Below are 19,726 nucleotides of genomic sequence, written 5' to 3'. Positions count from 1 at the left end.
GTTTCATCATCATGAAGCACCTAGGAGTATTGCTACTTCCCCCTGGATGGGATGCCACTCCATCACAGGGTTACCCCCAGCAGTATGTCGCCGGTACCCATTTATACACCTGGGTGAAGAGAGACAAAGTGGAGTAAACTTCCTTGTCTAAGGAAACAACGCGACAGGCGAGGCTTGAACCCCGGACCTCCAGATCCAGAGTTTGAGGTGTTAACCACTCGGCCACACACGCCTTCACAAAAAATGGCAGGAATATTGCATCGCTTTTGCATGCATTTAATGTTATAGTATGGCTGGAAGTTTTTATTTTGTTAAACAAGAATCTTCTCAAGAGGGTGAAGTCGAGCTTGCTTGGGGGGAAAGAGGCCTCTTTTAGCAAGGAAATTTGATGAGAAATGTTTAAAGATTCCTTTTTATCACAATTTCGTGAGAATTCTGTGTACAGATCTCTGCATTTCTCGCATACAAGCACAAGGTACACGCAATGCAATAGTCTCTGATTGTCCGATTACATACTCAAATGTCAAACAGCGAGTTTTTACTTGAGAACATGCAACAGTATATTGTCACATCCTTCCTCTTTTTTGTTTTCTTTTTAAACGGAACAATAACAAATAAAAATATAGATATATATAACAACAAGAGCAGTTCTGTCCATCCGACACCAGCATCATACGAAACAAGAACAAATGTTTGTATTGTTTGTACTGGTCAGCCAGGTCAAACGTAGTCTTGTGTGCGGGCAATTTCACCACTCTTCTGGATCGTGTGGTTTGGATGGGATGGCTTGCAGTTTGCTTAACTGATAACTGTGGCTCGGCCCTCCTGTCTGGTTTAGGTGGATTTGTAGCGGATTTTGCTCTGATGCTGTTGCTGGGAAAACGGTTGTGTATTCTGTGACATGTTCCTCCTTCAGGTTCAGTGAGATATTCACATCATCCCTGGTAGGTGTGGTCATGCCTTTGAAAGACATCACAGGAAAGCTTCTGTAGAAAGGCTCTTGAGACTTTCACAGGTGATGGCGGTTACGGACATACACCTGTCCATTCTCAGTGTGAAGCTCGTATGCTCGTATGCCAACCTTGAATTGTACAATGGCCTTAACTGGTTCTTGAGCTCTACCAGGTCTTTAGCTCGTTTATTGTAGTGATGAGCCTGTCTATGCTTGCACAGAAAGAACTTCTTGTTGACATTAACGCAAAGCTTTGGTATAAGGAGGTTCGCAGTAGTTGGAAGTAGGTTTTTTGTCGTTCTTCTCATTAGACGTTGGACAGGGCTTGAGTCGAGCCCTTGGGTAGGTGTGTTTCTGTGTGACAAGAGTGAAAGGCATGGATCTGTTCCAGCTTTCTTTGCCTTCTTCATCAAGGTCTTGGCTGCTTTGACAGCTTGCTCTGCCTTCCCTTTGCTTTGTGGATACCCTGGTGAAGATGTCTTGTGCTCAAATTCCAGTTTATGACTAAACGCTTTGAAACTGAGGTCCATTGTCTGAGGTGTACACGTCCAGAATACCATAGCATGCGAAGTGGGCTTTAAGCTTGTTTATGACAGTACAAGATGCAGTGTCTGGCAGTGCATCAACTTTCCAGAATCCAGAGTAATAATCCACTGTGATAAGATAATTGAGGTCATTGCAGCTGAAGAGGTCTGTCCCAATTTTCACCCACGGTCTACTTGGCACTTGATGAGAATGCAGCGTTTCTTTTGCTTTCTTGCTGTCAAAGGAATGGTAGATGCTGCATTTGTCCATATAATCCTTAACAGCACTTCTCATGCTCAGCCAATACAAACATTCTCTGGCTCTTCTAAGGTAGCCTTCGATCCCAATGTGGGCTGAATGAATTCACTCAAGCATAGTGCGTCTGAGGGTTGAAGGGATCACGGCTTGATTTCCACAGGATATTATCCCATCTTGTTCACTTAGTTCATCTCGGAAATGAAAATAATGAACTGCTTCTTCGGGGACTTCATGCTTGTCTGATGGCCAGCCAACTGCTATAACTTTATTGAGGGTCTGCAGGTTGGGGTCATTTTTCATGTGAACACTGATGTCTTCTAAATGAGCTGCACTGATTGGAAGGCATGAGCCATACTGATACTTTCCAACCCTAACTCAAACGGTGTGACTTCCTTCTGTATATAAGCTCTGCTCAGGGTGTCAACCAATTCCATTTAGGTTCCTTTGCGGTGCACCAGCTGGACATCGTACTTTGCATTCTCAGTAACATACGCTAAAGGCGCTTTGGAGCCTTAAACAACGACTTCTTCACAATGGACTCTGGTGGCTTGTGGTCTGAGTGTACTATGACCAGTCGTCCGAAGGTGCATTGGTGAAATTTCTCTAGGCCATATATCACAGCCAACAGCTCTTTCTCAATTGAGCATAATTTCTCTCACACTTAATCAATGTGCGACTAGCAAACGCAATGGGTTGTCCCTTCTGGAGAAGGGCAGCTGCCAGCCCTGGTTGGAAGCATCTACTGCAAAATCAGATCTTCTCGTGGATCGTAGTACTTCAGTACTGCTGCTTTGGTTACCAATTGCTTGATACGATTCACAACTGTTTCATGCACAGAAGTTCAGGACCACTCGGCATCTTTGACTGTCAGCTTCCGGAGTAGTTCTCATTCTGCGCTTAGTTTAGGCAGGAATTTACCGAGGTAATTGGTGAAGCCGATAAACCGTTGGACCCCAGCAACATCTGTGGGAGTTGGCATCTTCAGCACAGCTCTTAGCTTCTCTGGGTGGGCTTTCAGGCCTTCGTTGCTGATGACATGTCCCATAAAAGGAAATTCTTTCCGGTGTAACTGTGCCTTTTCTTTGTTTAGCTTTATATTGTGCTCATGGCATCTCTTCATGAAGGCATGCACTTTTGCGTCATGGTCTCACATTGCTTCTTCCGTTTCTCCTTCTCCATAAACAAGATGTCATCATAGGATGTCATCGAAGATTGAAAGCACAAGTGGAAGTCCCTCCACTGCTTGATGCTGACATCTTGTTTTTGTTTTATCAACTTTATTGGTCTGAGTCTCTCTAAATAGATAGTTACAGTAACAAAAAAAAAAGACCAAGGTAAGGTGCAAACGGGACCTGGCGTCCCATACAGGGCACCTCCCAACTAAATCAGTAAAAATCTTAAGAAATGCTTATTTTACTATTGTTGCCAGTGGCACCCACAATTACATGCAAGGCACCATGAACATGGTTTATCGGGGTCAAAGACATTTCCTAATTCATCTTTGTACAAGTTAGTTATACTATTCTTAAAAGTCTTTATGTTATGTTTAGAAAGTCACTGGCCTGAATTAATTTACATATTTGGTTCCATAATTTAATGCTGTGATTGAAAAAGGAGGACTGATAGGTAGCTGATTTACAGAAGCGCGTTTCCAAATACTTTATATCACTTGATTGAGATCATCGAGTATGGCCTTGACTAACACTCTTAATAAAACTAATATCAATATCAATATAGCCATATAAGGCCTTATAAAGAAATACTAAATCCTTGACATTGCGGTCATAGGTAAGCGGTAGCAGATCCAGATGGATCAGTCTCTCTTTGTAGGACAGTTCACCTTGCTTAATTTGTAGAATCCAGCATGTAGCTCTTCTCTGAACTCTTTCAGCTTTCTGCTTTAAAGTTGAGTGGCTGGGAGACCACACTTCAGTTGCATAGCTCATTTGGGACTTCACTAGTGCCAGGTACAGGGATCTTGTAACCTTGAGGTCGGTCAGCATGGGACAGGTGCGACGAAGAAGCCCGAGTAGCTTATTCGCTTTAGCAGTAACCATGAGAACTTGAGTTTCCCATGTTAATCTGCTTGTTATCATGACACTGAGATCTTTCTCCTTATTCACGCGTTGTAGGTCAAGGTGGCCAAGGTGGTAGTCATAGCGCACTGGATTTTTCTTTTGCGTCACTGTTCAGACCTTGCACTTTGATGCGCTGAAATTAATATTATTGTGAAGACTCCAGGAATCCAGGTTTGTTAGGCTTGCTGCAATTTATCTGCATCATTGTAGATATGATAAGCAATTTCTAAACAGCTTGAATTGGTTTTGTTTGCATAAAGGGCTGTCAGAGTGCCATCAGGCTAGGCACTTGGCATGTGGTTGATAAAGGTGATGAAGAGTACTGGACCAAGCCGACTTCCTTGAGGCGCTCCGGAGGTTGTAGGGGCCCAACTGGAGGTAAATCCATCTACAATTACTCTTTGCTGACAGTCCTCCAGATAGTTCTTGAACTAGTCATGTAAATGTCCAGCTACTCCATATTTCTCAAGCTTCTCAAGGAGGATGGCGAGGTCCACAGAATCAAATGCTTTGGGAAAGTCCAGATACAGAATATCTGTTTGAATGTTGTTATTGGGGTTTTTTCCAATGGAATGTAGGACTGACAGTAATAATTTCTCCTTTGTCTTTGGAAGACTTCCAGCACAGAAGACAGCCTGAATGGCAAGTGAAGCCATCTGTATCTCCAAAAAGGCGTGTCGAAGGTTGTGAGTTTTGAACTTGCTTCAACCAGTTGGATGTGCCAGAATCCATTTTTTATGTCAAAGGTACTGAAGACTTTTGCTTTGGTCAGTTGCGGGAGTAACTCTTCCATCATAGGCAATGGGTAGTGGCTGCGTTTCACTACTCTGTTTAGGTCCTTTGGGTCTAGGCAGATTCGCAGTTGGCCATTAGGCTTTTTGACTGTCACCATACTAGAAACCCATGGGGTAGGCCCAGTTATTGATGCTATTATCTCCATTTCTTGCAGCTTCCTGAGCTCATCCTTCAGTAAGGACTTTTTTGCACTTAAAAGTGCAAAAGGGACCCTTCTAGGTGGGTGAACAACTGGTACACCTCCCTCCTCTATCCAAGTGGTATTTTTTATCCATCTCGCCAGTGCCATTGAATATGTCCAGATACTGTTGCAGCAGTGTATCTTTGGTTAAGAATGCACGGTTTTCCTCCTACTGCTAAAATGTTTTCGTGTTTCACGTGGACTTCCATCTGCTGACTGGATGGACTACCCAGGTGTGGGGGGCAATGATTATTAGCTATGACTACGAACTCTGTTTTATAGGACTTGTTATTCTTTGGATTCATCACTGTAACTGTACAGCGGCCTGTGGGCGTCACTGTAGACTTGTTGTACATTGTGATAACTCAAGGAGGCCTTGTGTAATGATATTACATGTCGCTCCACTATCTATCTGAAATTTGACGGGCTTTTCCCCAAGAATGCATCATGGCAAACAATTTTCGTGGGTATTGTTGTGCTGTTACAGCATTCGTTTGCAGCTCGGGTGTCAGTGCGAGCACATTTAGGTCATCATAATCGCTTTCAACATCGCTGTACTCTGCGTGTCCTGTCTGAAGTTGACAAACACTCTCCTTCTTGGGCCTTGAGAGACAGACAGCTGCAAAGTGATTTATTTTGTTGCAGTTTGAACATTTTGCCATACGCTGGACAGTTTCCCAGTTCGTGACAATCCCTGCGGTATTTGCATGCGTTTCTTTCAAAGGTCTGTGGCTGTTTGTTTGGCCTTTGCCTGCCTGTAACATTTGATCCCCTCTTGCGATTGCTATAATGGAATGATCTATTATTCTTTAAACTATGAATAGATTCATTTGTTTCAATGGCTTTCTTTTGTTCTTTTGAGAGCTCAGCGGCCCGACAGATCTGTATACGTTTAGCTAAGTCTAGGTTTTTTCCCTTCCATGGTTCCTCCCTCAAATATGAGTCTAATATGCCACATATTATGCAGTCACACAAGTGTGAATCATGGAGGTCTCAAAATTACATGTCGCTGCCAAGATTTGCAATTCTGTAATGAACTTTTCAAAGGACTCTCCCTGTTCCTGAAACCGTGTAAAAAATTATATCTCTCTACTGTCTCACTTTCCTTTGGATCGCATCGCTTATCAAAGGCTTTAATAACTTAAGCAAGGGTTCGATCGCTGGGCGCAGTGGCAAAAGGTAAGGTTTCATAGACTTCACAGCCCCCTGTCCCAGTGAGATAAAGGAACAGTTTTACCTTCGTGTCTTCAGGCTTACCAGCCATGGCGAGATCCATGTATTAGGTGATTTCTTCTTTCCATCTTTTCCATGCAACCTAAGGGGAAGATCGTCAGCTTCAAAATCTAGCTTTTCAGGCGCATGTAGCTGTCCAACACATGCGTAGCTCGCTGTTGATGCTTCTGCTTGTGTCTCTCTGGGATCTGGTATGTTGACAGTAAATTCGATTTCCTGACTTGCTTCTCAACTCGATGTATTGCTTGGGTTACTTATCTTCTGACACCATAATTAACGATTCATTTAAATCAAGCTTGACATTCAATCAACAACGTCATTCTAATCCCACTTCTCATGTCTAAGGATTCATTTTAATCACAATTTCATGAGAATTCTGTGTACAGATCTCTGCATTTCAAGCATACAAGCACAGGGTACGCGCAACGCAATAGTCTCTGATTGTCCAATTACATACTCAAATGTCAAACAGCATGTTGTTACTTGAGAACATGCAACAGTATATTGTCACAAGAAATAAGGAAGTGATTAATTCTACACAAAACAGGATTTCCTTGCTTAAAATTTGTCACGTCCTACTTTATCGAAGTTCAAGTTTTCTTCTGGATATTTACTGGATATTTATTTCTTCTTTCTTCTGGATATTTACTTTTTATATCATATTTGACAGTTTGTTTCTGAATTAATTGAGTACGGGTGTATAAATACGTGAATTCAGGGCATCGATTCCACAGAAATTACATTACTGCCAGAGAGCAAAAACATGATGAACATGGTGCATAATTTCAGTCATCGACTTAGTTGGGTACAATGAAAGTTTACAACACCTGACCAGTTTACTTTGCTCATTAAGATTCTTCATTTTTTTGGCCACTGAAGTCTTTACCTGTTTCAAAGTGATCACTGCTTTCAAGCAATAGGGTTTGTGGACCGACCCTTTCCGGAAAAGCTCAACATCTTTCACATTAACCTTTCCTAAGCTTTGTTCACAAATTATACAAATGCGCTCTGAATATGTTGTCGGTCACAATTCTTATCCCCAGTTCCCATGGCCTCTGCTAGGAATGCCTGGGACCATGATCCTCTTTTGGTGGCACACACAAGAAAAAAACTTGCATTTCAGAGTCTTACTACTAAAGCAAGCTTGACTAATAACTTATTATTATTATACTGGGATACCAAACATGACAAAATCAAACATAGCCTGTAGCAGTCACTAATCCATGTACAACTTAATCATAGACACAAGGGTCTTTTATCCTGCGTAATAGAATAAAAAATGTTCGTACGATATTTTTAATAAGAATTGTTTACTTTTTTCCAGGCAAGTCATCATTTGAGCATGGCATTGTTAATCATGCCTTGTGTGCAGCAATGAAGACATTACTCAAGGTTAGAATGCTGATTTTTATCACTAACATGACCATGTTAGTTCCAAGGCTGATTTTGAATGTTATATATACTAGTACCCTACAGCGCCCAGTTGTTGGAAGGCCGATTAGCGCTTAACCCAGGGTTAAATTTAACCCGGCTTTCTTTTTCTTTCTTCAAAAGCATTTTCTCGGATACTTTTCTCTGTTATTCTTAAGAGCATGCAATCATTAACCTGTTGACGGAAAGAATAAAACTGAATTTACTTTTTAAGCTTTCATATCTGAATTCAAATTTCGCACTAACCCTGGGTTATCTTAACCCAGCTTTGAACAACCCGGCCCAGAGCTCCAATATTATTTTTGGCACCATAAAAGATTGTGAGGGAGTTTATACTCAAGTGGCAAAAAGTAAGGCCTTAAGACAAAAGAAGCACTCCACTTTTCTCAACACTCCAGTTGCACTGCAGCAATTTTCTACCCATGTAGATAGTAAATACTGTTACATATTAATAATTTCTGTAAATTTGACAAGTATTGTATTGTTTTGTGTTTATTTTTGCTATAATAAATAACATTAAATAAAAGAAATTTTTTTTACCCATGGGCAATTGTCACTCAAGAGCTAGGCTATCAAGAAGAGGGAGTCCTCATAGTCTTTATTATAAGACTAAGTAACCTTCTTGCTGTCAGCTTTAATTAGATCTAACCAAATTACAATAAGCAAAGAACAAATGATTTAAAAGAGTAGATAGGATTGTGAAATTGAATAGAATATTTAATTTTATTGTCTACGTCATGTAGCTTAAAATGGGTCATCATTGCCGGTCATAATGATACTGTTCCATTGACCAAAGACACCAAAGAGTTCAAATATGAAGGAGGAGTCATATTTTACATGTACAGTTCGATGTAAAATTAAAGTAAACATGTCCATTGGCACTCGACCTTACAATGTCGAAAATGACAGAAAGTAACCTAAAACAGCAACAAAATTGACTGTACACTTGCTTCTATGACAGCCTCCGTATTTAGACAAAACAGTTCATATTTTGTACAGTCTGGTTTTCCGGTTAACAACTTCTGGTTATCAACAATCAGGTTAGCAGGTGGTCAGCTTAAATGAGTCTAAGAACTGAACCCAACGCTCTCTGCATGACTTTAAATAGCGCAGCTTGCATAAACAAAAGTACATGCATCATTTCAAATTTAAACAAAGCCCGTGTAACATAAACTGGAACAAAGTGGCTTGGCGCACAATTGACTCAAATAGTTGAACAGACTGTTCAGTAGAACAGATACCTTTTTTTGTGTTAGTGAGCTTTCATTGATTTTGCTCATTCTGTAATGATTTTGTTTTGTTTTGAAAGGAATATCTCATTCTTGTTGCACAACTGGAGCATCAATTTAGACTAGTAAGTGATATGGTAGCAATAGTCCAGTTTCGAATTTGTCGCGGCCGCTGAATAGAAGCACAGAAGACTCATTAGTACAGGGTTAGCGCTATCAACCTAAAGTAAAATATTCACAAATACCAGCGAGAAGGTGCCTGAATTTGAGTTAAAAACAATAGACACAGTTGTACACAGGTCTTCTTCTCACTGGAATTTGTAAATAATTAATTTTATTTACCCTTAGGTCAAGGCTATAACTATGTATAAATGAGTCTTCAGTGTTTCTATTCAGTGGCCGCGACAAACTCGCAACTGGACTATCATGTCATGCAAAGCATAACATAATTAAAGACTAGGGGATGGTAAATCAAAGCATGAAGGAGAATGGCAGATGGACTAAAAGTGTACTGAGAAATTGTGCTAAATACAAATGGAGTTTTAATTAATGGTTTTAGATTTCTGTTAGTGATAATATGATTATTCAAGGAGATACAGTCAATTCTAAGTTTCTAAAATGTATATCAGTGGGACTGGCACTTAGTGTTCTTGGAGATGTTTCTTCCTTATGGAGAGTTAGTACAGTTTAAGCCCCCAATATCCACATACAAATTCTCCAGACTGGTCTACAGCTGTACAATGATGATTTCCTCCTAAATACACTGAAAACACTTTTTAGGCTTTCCAAAGTACTTTTACATCCTAAGCGGTGCTATAAAATTTGTATCTGTTCGGTCATCCTAGGGGAATTTGAGTCTTTTCGAAATTACAAGGGCTTCAGGTTTTCCCTATTCCCTATTGTTGACACGGTGAACAGTGAAAAACAATGAAATCATTTCATGTTAAATAGGAAAACTGACTGCTGCACTGGATAGAAGCCCAGCGTAATGTATCAACATCAGTCCCCATTTATTTATACAAATACAAACACAATGTAATAAAGATGATATCGTGTCTGCTGCCTAAAATAGCCTAAGTTGGCGACTGAAATGTTAAAAATTAATAAGCGTCGTAAATTGTACGTGGATGGGATGGTCATCTAGAAATTTTTACCATCCTCAAGTAATAGAAAATTCTAGGCAATATTTGCTTCTCCGAACATATATTTTTTCAGAATTGGGTGCCCCTGTGTATATGGCCACTAGAAAGTGCAAAATTTCATTTGCTTGGATTTAGGACAATTATTAAAAGTTTTTGTCTGTTTATAAAGCAGCTTCTTCTGTCTTTACCCTTCTGTAGGGGCAGCTGTCACTACAAAAGTTGTGGTTTTACATCCAACCTTGCATGAGAACTATGGAGATTCTCTCATCCATTGCAGTGGCAATTGATAAGGTACAGTATTATGAGACTTTAAACCTGGTAGCGTGGCCAAGAAGAACCAGTTAGGGAAAATCCGTGGACACCACTGGTAAAAGTGCCTTAAAATAAGTAAACTTGTCTAGTTTGAAAGTGATACGTCTTATTACTGAGCGATGATGTAGCTCCGCAAAATTGCAAAAATTTTCAGGTGATTATATGGTGGGGGGGGGGGGGGCAAGTTTGTGCCCCATGTCATACAAACGTCTGTAAAATTTGGCGACTTTGAGGAGCTATATTTTCGTTCCTTTTCAACAAAACACTTTCAAAATTAGCAGTTTTACTAATTTAGTTAATGGATTTTCCCTAACTTGTCCATGTCAAAAATTGAAAAAACTGTGAAAGATCTATTCCCACCCCCTTACTGTATTAAGAAGTAAGTGTAAAAGACCACTAACAAAACCAATAATAATTTATTTATTTGTACAAATAGTTTGCAATTATTTCACCCACATAATAATCAAGACTATTCGGGGTGGGTGACTTTACAATAAAGGTCAGTTATAGTAAAACAAAAGCAGAGAAAGAAAAACAAAATGAATAAAGAGAAAAGCTAACAAGGTAACAAGTAAAATAATATTAGTATAAAGTGTATACCGTAACTAATACCGAAGAAAGATTTATTATTGATAGCATAGTTAGCACAGTGGAATAGTTATAAGGTGCGTCAGACTCCTTTGTTATAAGTTTTTGTAAACCTGATGGTGCACAATGTTCAATTCCCCATTCCAGAAACTTTAAGGGAAATGGGTACAAGCTTTCGGCTCAACCATTTCTGGGACCATTTGGGTGGACAGGCAATAGTTATGATTGGTCGATGGTACTCAAGGCAACCATTAACTAATCACAAGTAACGCTTGTCCAACCAAACAATTCCAGAAGTCGTTGCGCCAAAAGCTTGTACCCATTTCCCTTATACATGTTGTTCCTGGAGTGGGGAACAGCAAACCTTTCATTTTGGTCTTATTGACCAATAAAAACATTGCATTAATTTATTAAGTCTCTGTTTGTGAACACAAAATAAAGGATTGTACACATCACGGAGCATCCAACATAAACTGCAGCATCGTTGTTTTTGTCTTTGATGTTTGCCACCTTTCTTAACAAGTCCTTTTACTAACCATGGTGAAAGAAACTATAAATCGTAAGAAACGAGAAAACTTTAACTGATTAAAGAGTTAAGGTACAAAATAGTAATTAAATAGAGCTTATATCAACATGTATCCCTCCACAGTCTCCAAAACCTCCAGCACTAATTTGTGTAATCCACTTTTTGTTTTTGTGGATTCATTTTTATTGCCCAGTATCACTGGCTCGACCTTCCCTATTCTACAGTCACATCTGAGTGTCAAATCAGTTGATGCTAGACTAGTGTAATTCACAATTTTTCTTAATTGTATATTCATCAAATTATCTTCTCAGGGAAGCTGCAAAGGAGGAGCTGTGCTAACATTATTGCATGAAAAAACTGTGGGATATACAGGGTAAGAATTTTTTCTTTCCTCGTTCTAATTTGTAACACACCGTTCAAATACAGGGTTTAATTGAACTTCATATGTACCTTTTACAGGGACAGCAAATCCCAGGATCTGTGCTTGTTCCTCACTCAAGCTGTGAGTAGTACAAGTTTTTATGGATCAATTTAGGTTTCTGGGAAACTGCTCACCTACCCCTCCCCTAAGTCAACATTATCACTTACCTCTCACTTAGGGCAAATGTTGGCTTAGGGGAGGGGTAGGTGGGCAGTTTCCAAGAATCCTAAATTGATCCGTTTTTATTTGCATCTTTTACCTGATAAAGGCCATTTGATAGTGTTAACCCTACTCTCCTGATAGAGGCCAGAACAAATCACCAAAAATTCAAATTTCTTTTGAGAATAAAAAGTACAATGCAAAAGTTCTGCCACAGAGGTTTGGTTTGAATGGTAACACCATAGAATTTTATCCACAGATTCAAAAGTTAGAATCATGACTAATAATCTCGCCATATCATTGTATTGTGAAAGAGCTAAGTAGTAACTAATCACCTGGCTCCAGTTGTTCGACAGGTGAATAGCGCCATCCACTAGATAAATAGCTATCCAGTGGATAACGCAATTGGTTTTCGTACTGCTTATCTGCTGGATAGCGGTGGTAGCACTATCTAACTTTTGAACAACCGGGCTTCTTAGAAAGAGTAGCCTGCACAGCTGATTTTATCCGTGGGAGGCATTTGGGGCATGTGGAACCAAAAAGAATCCTGGAGTAAACAGACAAACGGGCAGGCAAAACAGTTAACCCTTTCACTCCCAAGAGTGGTGAAAGTCAGCATTCAACAAAATTTCCAAATTTTATTCTGTAAAATTTAGTCAAAAAAATGGTACAGTGTGAAAGTGCTGTTAAAGTGGTTTTATTTGAATGGTCACACCCTCGGATTTCGTCCACAGATTTAAAAGTTAGAGTGACAACTGAGTTGGTATAACTAGTTCTAGGCGTGAAAGGGTTAAGGAATCTCCTTTCCCCTCCTCCTGCCCCCCTGTCTTATGGATGACAGGGTTACGGAATCTTCTTTTCCCCTCCTCTTGCCCCCCCCCCCCCCCTGTCTTATGGGTGACAGGGTTACGGAATCTTCTTTTCCTCTTCCTCCTACCCCCTGTCTTATGCCCACCCCACTGATCACACATTCTGGTCTCTTCAATTCTCTGAACACAGGCGGATCATCCAAACTGTTCGAGGCATGGTGATGTCACTTGCGACATGTGATCGCGTACATTAACTGCATTTTTTAACGGCCGCTCCCGGCTCTGTTTTATTAAGCATTTCTCCTGATCACTTAAATCAAGCCGAGAGCGAAGATCACGTGTTGCGCGTGACATTACGATGCCTCGAACAGTTTGAATGGTCCGCCTGTGCTCTGACATCCACTCAGGGAATACTGACACTCACTTTCCGAAAAAAAAAAAAAGACCACACTGCAGTATACAGCAATTGTACAATCCCCAATTTTTGTATCGTTACTGAAATTATTTTCTTAACCAAGAACTTACTTTTGTGTATGTGTACATTGTTTACGCAGTTACCTTAATGTCTTATTACAGGCATGTGTTCCTTACTTTGATATCCTTGAGCAGTGGATTTACAAAGGAATTATCAGTGATCCATATTCTGAGGTGAGAATTTTTGGAAAATGCTGTTTTTTTTTAAACACATGTTTTTGTGTAATTACTTTTTCTTGTCCTTTCAGTTCCTGGTTGCAGAGCACGGCTCTGTTCAAAAAGAGAAGCTCACTGAAGATTACAATGATGCATATCCTTTGATATTCCTCTCTTTCTTATGGATAGACAATAGTCTCCGTTTATATGGAAAAAAGTTGTCCGTGGAAAGAGAGTCACCCTCCAAGCTCGGTCAGCTTAAGAGAGAGCTTATATGAGATAAAGTTGACCCCTTTGCCTGAACCAAGAGCTTACAACATCGCTCGCGCATGCTCTGATTGTCTCTCCTTGACCGAGCTGACCCGGCTGGGCGAGCTAAAGTGTTTATATGGAGAAAAGTTGGCCTGGCTAAGAGAGGGGCCCTACCATTGAAAAGTGTGACCCTGCTTGGCGGGTTACCCGTTTAGCCGAGCTGATGTAAATGGTTTACCAAATTTTGCAAGGAAATGTAGGAAAAGTTGGCTCGCCCAGGGTAGCTCAGGACAAGTTTTCTTTATATAGACGTGGCGTAAGTCTTATTACTACAGTATTAAACAGAATTCTTTTTCTTGACTTTTGTTACATATTGGGAACAACGATATACAGTTGTCAGAGAAAACATTCCTATTTTCTTGGAAAAGGTAAATTTTTACTATTAATCCAAACAAATATTCCTGTTAACCCGGTTCATTTTGTGTGTACCTTTCAATTGTAGTAGAGGAGCAAAAAGAACATGCTCCTTCATACTGGGATAACCATACAATAGCTGCCTTGTTAGCCTGTCACCAAATTCGATCATGCTGAAAGTGTGTTCAAACCATCTCATTCAAGTCAGGAGAGAGTAGAATAAGCCTGCTAAAGGTGCCTTTAGATGCCTAGTTGTTATCCTGTTTCCTTTAGCTTTATTTCCATATAATCGTCCGGATCATCATATTTCGATCGCTTGAGTCGTCTTAAACTGTGCTAAGACAATCCACGCAACTAGCTATAGACTGTTAAAACGATTATAAGAAATCACCTCAAATGTAATGAGAAACGATGCAGGCGACTGGGGGGGATCGCAATCGCCTGTATGAACTGAAGTTTGTATGTAGGCTGGTCTCACTACATTCGTCCCAGACTCGGGGCGATCGAGTCGATCATACGGAAATCCCTTTGATGTAATGCGAGACTATTGGACTCAATATGGACTCAATGCTTAAGATGCTGTCCCTCAGATGTTTCAATTCTTTATTGTTTTCCAGGTTGCCCACAAGATTCTCAGTACTGGAAAATATTTAAATGTCATTCGGCAATGTGGTAAGCTTATAAGCAGTCAACACATTTTGTTCGCTCAACTAACGAAGTGAATCACAGTGTTTAATAAAATGGCGGCACTGGCACACCTCCCTGTATTTAACTGTTATTCGGTCGTTCCCCGTTGATGACACGTGGGTGCGTCGGTGAATGAGTCAAAAAAAAAATTTGAATTGATTTAATAAATTAGCCTACATGCTCCCGAAAATGAAGTACAGAGGAATAAACTGGAATGACAAATGTTAGTGATATATTATTTTATCTCGCATCGGATTCGACGGTCATTTATGTTGTGAGAAAGGACAAAATTTCAAAATTTCTTGAACATAGAACATAGTTAAATGACAATGTAGAATGCCTCTTACATGTGACTTCAGGCACTGGCGAAAGGAAATTTTTGGAACATGCCGAACAAAAGCTCTCTTAATGGATCCCTTAAAAGTAAAGGTTTTGAAACTTAAAAAATCGTTTTGAATTACAATTGTAAATAGATAAGTTCACGTCTGAGATAGTTTACCATTTACTTCAATTTTAGGTCAAAATGTGCAGTGTCCTAATGCTGACGAAATAATTTATACCCTTCATGAGAGAGAATATGTGGAAAAAATTGAAAAAGCCTACAGTTACGCAAGCAAGACCTTACTAGACCTATTAATGGATGACCAGGCACTGATGGCTAGATTAAGGTGAGAATGAAGGACTCGTGTGAAGTTGTCGGTTTCTTTTTCTTATTATTTTGTTTCTTTCGAGAGTTTGGTCCTTGAAAACGTTTTTGTGCGATAGCTGTAGAAATGTTCACGCACTTATTGGTTGCAGAGGGGAGGAGTCATTTATTTAGGGTACACATAGGTATATGCGAAAGCAAAGGTTTAGGATTGTGTAACCTTTTTTGGTCCGAATTGCGAATCAGCACAAGATTCACGAACGTTGTGATTTGAAATGTGGTAAGTTTGTAGCCACTGGCCTGGACCTGAAGGGTAGTTGAAGGGTCGATTTCCACTGTCGCGTACTTTTTACGTGCGAACGCGCGTAAATTTTACGCTCGTAAATAAAAAAGAGGCAATTTCTGAAAGGTCGCGCATAAACGTAGAATTTAAACCTCGCTCAAATTTTACATTTACGGAATTCGCGTGACACTTCATACATCGCCCCTATTTTTGTTTCGCACATGAAATTTACGTGCATGTGTGGGCGATTGTGGAAATCCACCTTAAGAAGTAAGGACAAGTTGAACAACATTTGGACTTTTCCACATGTTGACGGACAACAGAAAGCAATCCTTAGGTTGCTCGATCATTGAACAACGTGAACGAGCTGCAACCAGGGTTCTTACGGAGTCTGGCATTATTGCAAAGTCTTGACTTCCAGACTTCGAAAAAGAGTAGGAAGTGAAGATTAAGTGTGGAAAATGGTAAATTTTTTTTAACTATAACCCTGTCATAAGGCGTAATTTGATCGTTCGGGAAATTGTAGTCTTGAAAAGGGCCTGTTGTTGACAGTGACTGACGTTTCGACAACCTGTGCGGTAGGCTTTGGTAACCTTTTTCCGTTCCTTGGCTTACCGTTGTCACGACCACGCATTCAGTCGTCTGTTTGTCTCATGACACGACGCTCCTCCGCCTCGGGTGGAGCATTGTGTGACGAGGCAAAAACGGCCGCGTAGGAGACCACCACAGGAGAGCTACTGAAGTCTCTGTGCACTCATCTACGACAACTTTGGGGTCATGTGGGGTGAAAGACTATTATGGCATTCAGCCATGAAGTCCATACCCCACCACAGATACTAAAGTGGACTTTCCACTAGGTCTATCAAGCATTACTTTCTCATGGATCTTGGAGATTTCTTTGTTCAGTTCATGGATCTAGCCGAGGATGAGATGAAGAAAAATATGGATGGTATCCTTTATGATCTGTTTGTGTTAACAAGATAACTGACTTCTTTGCTTATTACTTATTTAAGTTGGTGCCTGCCGTAGTCTATAGTATAATAGACATCCAATGGGCTGTCACCAAGGGCCGGGGACCGGGGACCGGGAATTTCCCCCGGCTACTATGACCATCACCCCCAGCTATTTTTATAGGAAATAGATCCAAAACAACTTCCCAGCTGTTCTTTTTCCCACTTATGTAATTGCATATACCCCAGCAACTTGAAATAGTATTGACAGCCCTGGACCTACCAGTTTGAATGCAAACATGAGTGAACCTATGGCTTTATCCATGGTTAAGTATTGAACTAACACACGTTGTAGTTAACAATTATTTTGCTTGTGTTGAAAGAAAGTCAGAACTGGATTTTAAGTAGGATTTGTAAATAGGATTTTAAGGAATAATTAGTCATTGTTTTTAGAATTAGGATGTGTACTGGGAATATATTTTATTTTATATAAATGAAGCTTTTTAATTGGAGGATTTTGAAGAATTAGGTAATGGGCAGATGGAAATTTTTTGATTGCTATTTATGCAATACAAATCAATAACTGATAATAATATTATTATTACTATTATTTGTCTTAACTCGTAAGAAGTTGACCATCTTCTGACGCCTTGTTACGTATTGTGTGTGCTTTTTATATTATTTCATTCATGGGGCTGATTTTAATCAAATTGTCAATATTATTTATCTTAATCTAAAATTTCGCAGATATTATGCCTTCCAGACTAGAGAACTTGTTAGAGTTAGCGTTAAGAACGAGCACAGCCAATAGTGATCCGTACAAGGATGACTTGAGGTAAGTTACAGGTGCAAATTCGTGATGTAGACCTGATAAGCTAGACGTTCCCAGTCCATGAGCTTTTAATACCTTGTAGATTAGTTTTGTCAATGTGCGTTTATTGTCATTAATTTAAGTTGTTTAGAGGGAGTAATACAATGGATAGGAGGTGAAACACGCCTTCTTTATTCTTAAGAAAATAATGTTTAAAACCTTGTGACTAACTTTCTCCTAGCAATACTGATACCTATGTTACGGGTCAAAATTAAATTCAGGTTAAAATTTTTTAACCTGGGTTGATTCTCAATTTCCTTTCTCTCAAAGCCCTAATTATTCATGGATTAAGATCAGGAAACAGAGAAAATTGAGAATCAACCTGAATTTAATTTTGACCTGTAACATCCACACAAGTTCAACAGAAAAGGATATGTGTAGCAGAAAAGTGTAGACAAAATGAATCAGCTTTGATCTCTATCTTTTCCTCTCAACTGATTCTTGAAGGAAATGTGTGAAAATCAGTCTAGAGAATCATTTTTATGTGGTCTGGATAATGGGGCTTATAATAGTGTTACAAAAACTGGAAACTGCATGTCGGTTAGCTTGGGTATTTCGTGTTGGGTGGGTGAGTGGGGTTTGGGGTCAGCCGTTGCTATTGTCAATTGGAACGTCTTAGAAGATTCCTACATCACTTGTCTTTTTCTCAACCGAAATTCTAATTGAATGCCTGCCAAAAAATTCCAGTGATAATCTGGAACTGGATTATTGACCATTATTTGTTTGTTTATTTGAAGCTAAAAAAAAAGAACATGCAGCTTAGGTATAATTTAGTTTTCGTCTGTTTGATTGTTTTTGTCTTGCACAGTTTGTAACATGTTTTTTCCCCTTGTTGCCTTAACAGAGTTGATTTGCTTCCCTACGATCTGATCACTCAACTGTTTCGTATTTTGTCTGTCGCCTATGACAGCAGAGGTAATATAATATGAACAACTATACCGTAACAGAAGGTAGCAGTTATACTAGGGTTTGCTTTCCATTTATATAAGGGCGGTCTTTGTGTGGTGGTCTTCAATTGTTCACCTTGAGTGTGATGCAAGTGAAGCAGCTCAGATAAGATATAGATAAAGAAAAGTAAAGAAATAAGCCAGTTATCATCCATCGTTGAAAACTAGTTGATAAGTAGACAGAGATGTCTGCATGGAATTACATTTACTGTAAACTGGCGTCAAATTCAACTTGACAATTTAAAAAGTTAGAAAATGAGCAGGTAAAAACCGTCTAAAATAACTGTTCTGGACACAGACGCGAAACTACTTACTCTTGTTTGGATGTAATAATCTGTAACCGACAAGCTAGAGAAAAATTGGTCATGTGTTACAAATTGACTTTTGCTGTTTGCCAAAAACTTGACTGCTTTACTCTCCGAAAACTTAGCAGTTATTATATGAAGCTTAATATGATTTGAAGAATTATGCAGATCGAGGCCTTGACACCACCCTTCTCGGTTGCCGTACATTTTTTTGGCTATACCCTGTGCTATTTACGTCATATTACCGGATATCCCAAATGTCTTCCAAATTTTGTCAACGCCAGCCGGAATTAGCTGCGGGGTTTGAACCAATCAGAAAGGGAGAAATACTTTGAATGAATAATATTAAACATTATAAGCACCATTTAACAGTTGAGCTTGAAGTAACAACGTATTTTTCAGGTGCAACATCTTATAATCAAGATCCTACTGAACTCCAGATCTCAGGTTAGATGTCGATATTTTGTTATCTGTTCAACACCTTGTAATGATATGTCTACTGGACGGGTGGAACGCTGTTTCTGCAACAGTTGTTGATGAAACTAATTATCACACTGATGTATGTAGGACTTGAAGCATTTTCATTCGATTACGTGGTGAAGTGGCCTGTATCATTAATTTTAAGTAAGAAGGTGAGAATTTCATACTTTTTACTTTGACAGTGAAATCTGTAATTTGACTTACTCCCTCCATATCGAGCGAGTCGGAGTCGTAATCAGAAGGGTAGAACTTTACGATCTAGTGAATACAGCGTTCTGATTCCGCTTACGACTCTGTCGCTTACGATCTGGTGAAAACTGGGTTGTCGGAGTCACAAGCAGAAGCGGAAGAACTAAACCAATCACAAAGCGTGGGAACGTACATATTGTGATTGGTTTATTCTTCCGACTCCCGCAATCTGGTTCTCACTAGATCGTGAACGACAGAAACATAAGCGGAGTCTGAAGAAGATGGAAACCTTCTGATTCTGCCGACTCCGATTCCATCGCGCTTATGACTCCGCTTACCAATCCGATTTTTGATTTTCACTGAGTCATAAGCGCTCTTACGACTCCGCTTACAACTCCGACTCCGTCGCTAGTGAAAACCTGCCTTAATAATG

At 39.7% G+C, this 19,726-nt stretch overlaps 1 protein-coding gene across 1 annotated transcript in view; it reads left to right on the top strand.

Moving 5' to 3' along the window:
* Positions 1-19,726, top strand: part of LOC140932856 (gamma-tubulin complex component 2-like) — a 46,441-nt gene that overhangs the window by 21,289 nt on the left and 5,426 nt on the right. The window contains exons 11-25 of the mRNA XM_073382358.1: positions 7,347-7,414; positions 8,763-8,807; positions 10,023-10,115; positions 11,562-11,623; positions 11,710-11,752; positions 13,216-13,287; positions 13,362-13,427; positions 13,896-13,949; positions 14,553-14,607; positions 15,140-15,290; positions 16,409-16,500; positions 17,249-17,336; positions 18,217-18,287; positions 19,027-19,071; positions 19,192-19,256. Of these exons, the coding sequence (XP_073238459.1) occupies positions 7,347-7,414; positions 8,763-8,807; positions 10,023-10,115; positions 11,562-11,623; positions 11,710-11,752; positions 13,216-13,287; positions 13,362-13,427; positions 13,896-13,949; positions 14,553-14,607; positions 15,140-15,290; positions 16,409-16,500; positions 17,249-17,336; positions 18,217-18,287; positions 19,027-19,071; positions 19,192-19,256 (1,070 nt within the window). The remainder of the gene's footprint in view (positions 1-7,346; positions 7,415-8,762; positions 8,808-10,022; positions 10,116-11,561; positions 11,624-11,709; positions 11,753-13,215; positions 13,288-13,361; positions 13,428-13,895; positions 13,950-14,552; positions 14,608-15,139; positions 15,291-16,408; positions 16,501-17,248; positions 17,337-18,216; positions 18,288-19,026; positions 19,072-19,191; positions 19,257-19,726) is intronic.

Source organism: Porites lutea, chromosome 4 (genome assembly GCF_958299795.1).
Source record: "Porites lutea chromosome 4, jaPorLute2.1, whole genome shotgun sequence".
Taxonomy (NCBI): domain Eukaryota; kingdom Metazoa; phylum Cnidaria; class Anthozoa; order Scleractinia; family Poritidae; genus Porites; species Porites lutea.
Note: the sequence above shows the minus strand (reverse complement) of the source record. Positions and strands in the feature narration are given on the sequence as shown.